This window comes from Diaphorina citri, unplaced genomic scaffold (assembly GCF_000475195.1).
Source record: "Diaphorina citri unplaced genomic scaffold, Diaci psyllid genome assembly version 1.1 scaffold14129, whole genome shotgun sequence".
NCBI classification, from domain to species: domain Eukaryota; kingdom Metazoa; phylum Arthropoda; class Insecta; order Hemiptera; family Psyllidae; genus Diaphorina; species Diaphorina citri.
This window is the reverse complement of record NW_007391496.1, coordinates 1-1,272: the sequence shown is the minus strand read 5'-3', so window position 1 is coordinate 1,272 and position 1,272 is coordinate 1. Positions and strand designations below refer to the sequence as shown.

The following is a 1,272-nucleotide window of genomic DNA, read 5'->3' as shown; positions in this document are numbered from 1 at the left end:
TTTTTTTTTCTGTTGAATCTCTTGTGTTTATTTGTGTTGGTGCTTTTATACCATTTACTTTGTGATATTAAAAATAATTTCATGATTGCTAGTAAGATTGTAGTTAGACCTGATATTCATGGCGTATGTGAATGTAGCAGATTGGAAACCTGATCAAGTAGCTGATTGGTTGAAAGGTTTAGACGTCTCAATACACAGATATGTAGAATCATTCCTGAACAATCATGTCAATGGACAGCATCTACTCAACTTACAACCAGATGACTTGGAGCATCATGGTATCTGCAAGGTGGGTCACCAGGAGATTATTCTGGAAGCTGTGGATCATTTAAGGAACTTCCACTATGAACTGGACCATGAAAACTTACAGCTCTTGGCACTACGGGTGTCTTGTCTTGCCCATAGCTTACACAGAGAACTATGGAACTACAGCTCACCTGTTGTGTCTACTCAGACACTTTCAGATGTTGCTACTATCATTAAAGCTGTTAAGCCATTAGTCTGCTGGTTAGATCGACCTCCATTTAGTGGGCAGTTAGCATTTATTGACAAGAAAGCAGAACTCTTGAGACTGAGTTTAGAGATGGCATTCAGTGGGCAAAGAGGAAAATTTGCAGATCATCCAATTGAAAATATAAGAAACAGTGCAAAAGGTTTATCAGAGCTTGCAGATGAAATGATACGTGAGATACATGATCCTCTTCTCCTACAACCATCCTCTTTGGACCTTGCTACACTGAAGAAGAGACCTGGAGAACATCTTGGCTTTTGTATTATCCCTTCATTTCATGGAATCCACCAGATAGGAGATATCAAATGCAACAGTACTGCTTATCAGAGTGGTAAGATTGAATGTGGAGATGAGATTGTGCAAATTAACTATCAAACTGTTGTTGGATGGGATGTGAAACAAGTGATGGCTCTCTTTGAAGAGTCCAGTAGTGATATTTTCTTAACTTTAAAGAAACGTCCGTGCCATAGTAAAATATTAGGTCAAATATACATGAAACCCTATCGACTGCCAAGTAAGAAGCAAGTCAGTTATAGATGGTTCCTTGATGATAAAATAACGCCTCCTCGAATAAGTCACTTTGATATTAAACCTTTGGGCCATGCGCTTGTTAACAGTGTTACAAGTTTTACTAAAAACAGGAAACCTCTATCGGGATCTTTTGAAAATGCCAAGGAAGATGTAAGCATAGATATTGAAAATCAAAATAAAAGTATTCAGAAGGAAGAACCAGAAGATGATTTGGAGGATGATGATGATGA

The 1,272-nt window shown here is 38.0% G+C and overlaps 1 protein-coding gene across 1 annotated transcript; it reads left to right on the top strand.

Moving 5' to 3' along the window:
• Window positions 1-118: 118 nt before the first annotated feature.
• On the top strand, window positions 119-1,192 carry LOC103523028 (connector enhancer of kinase suppressor of ras 3-like; the record flags this gene model as incomplete). The annotated part of the gene is made up of 1 exon (XM_008488106.1): window positions 119-1,192. A coding segment is annotated over exon 1 (1,074 nt), but the record flags the coding sequence as incomplete, so codon positions are not given.
• Window positions 1,193-1,272: the final 80 nt, after the last annotated feature.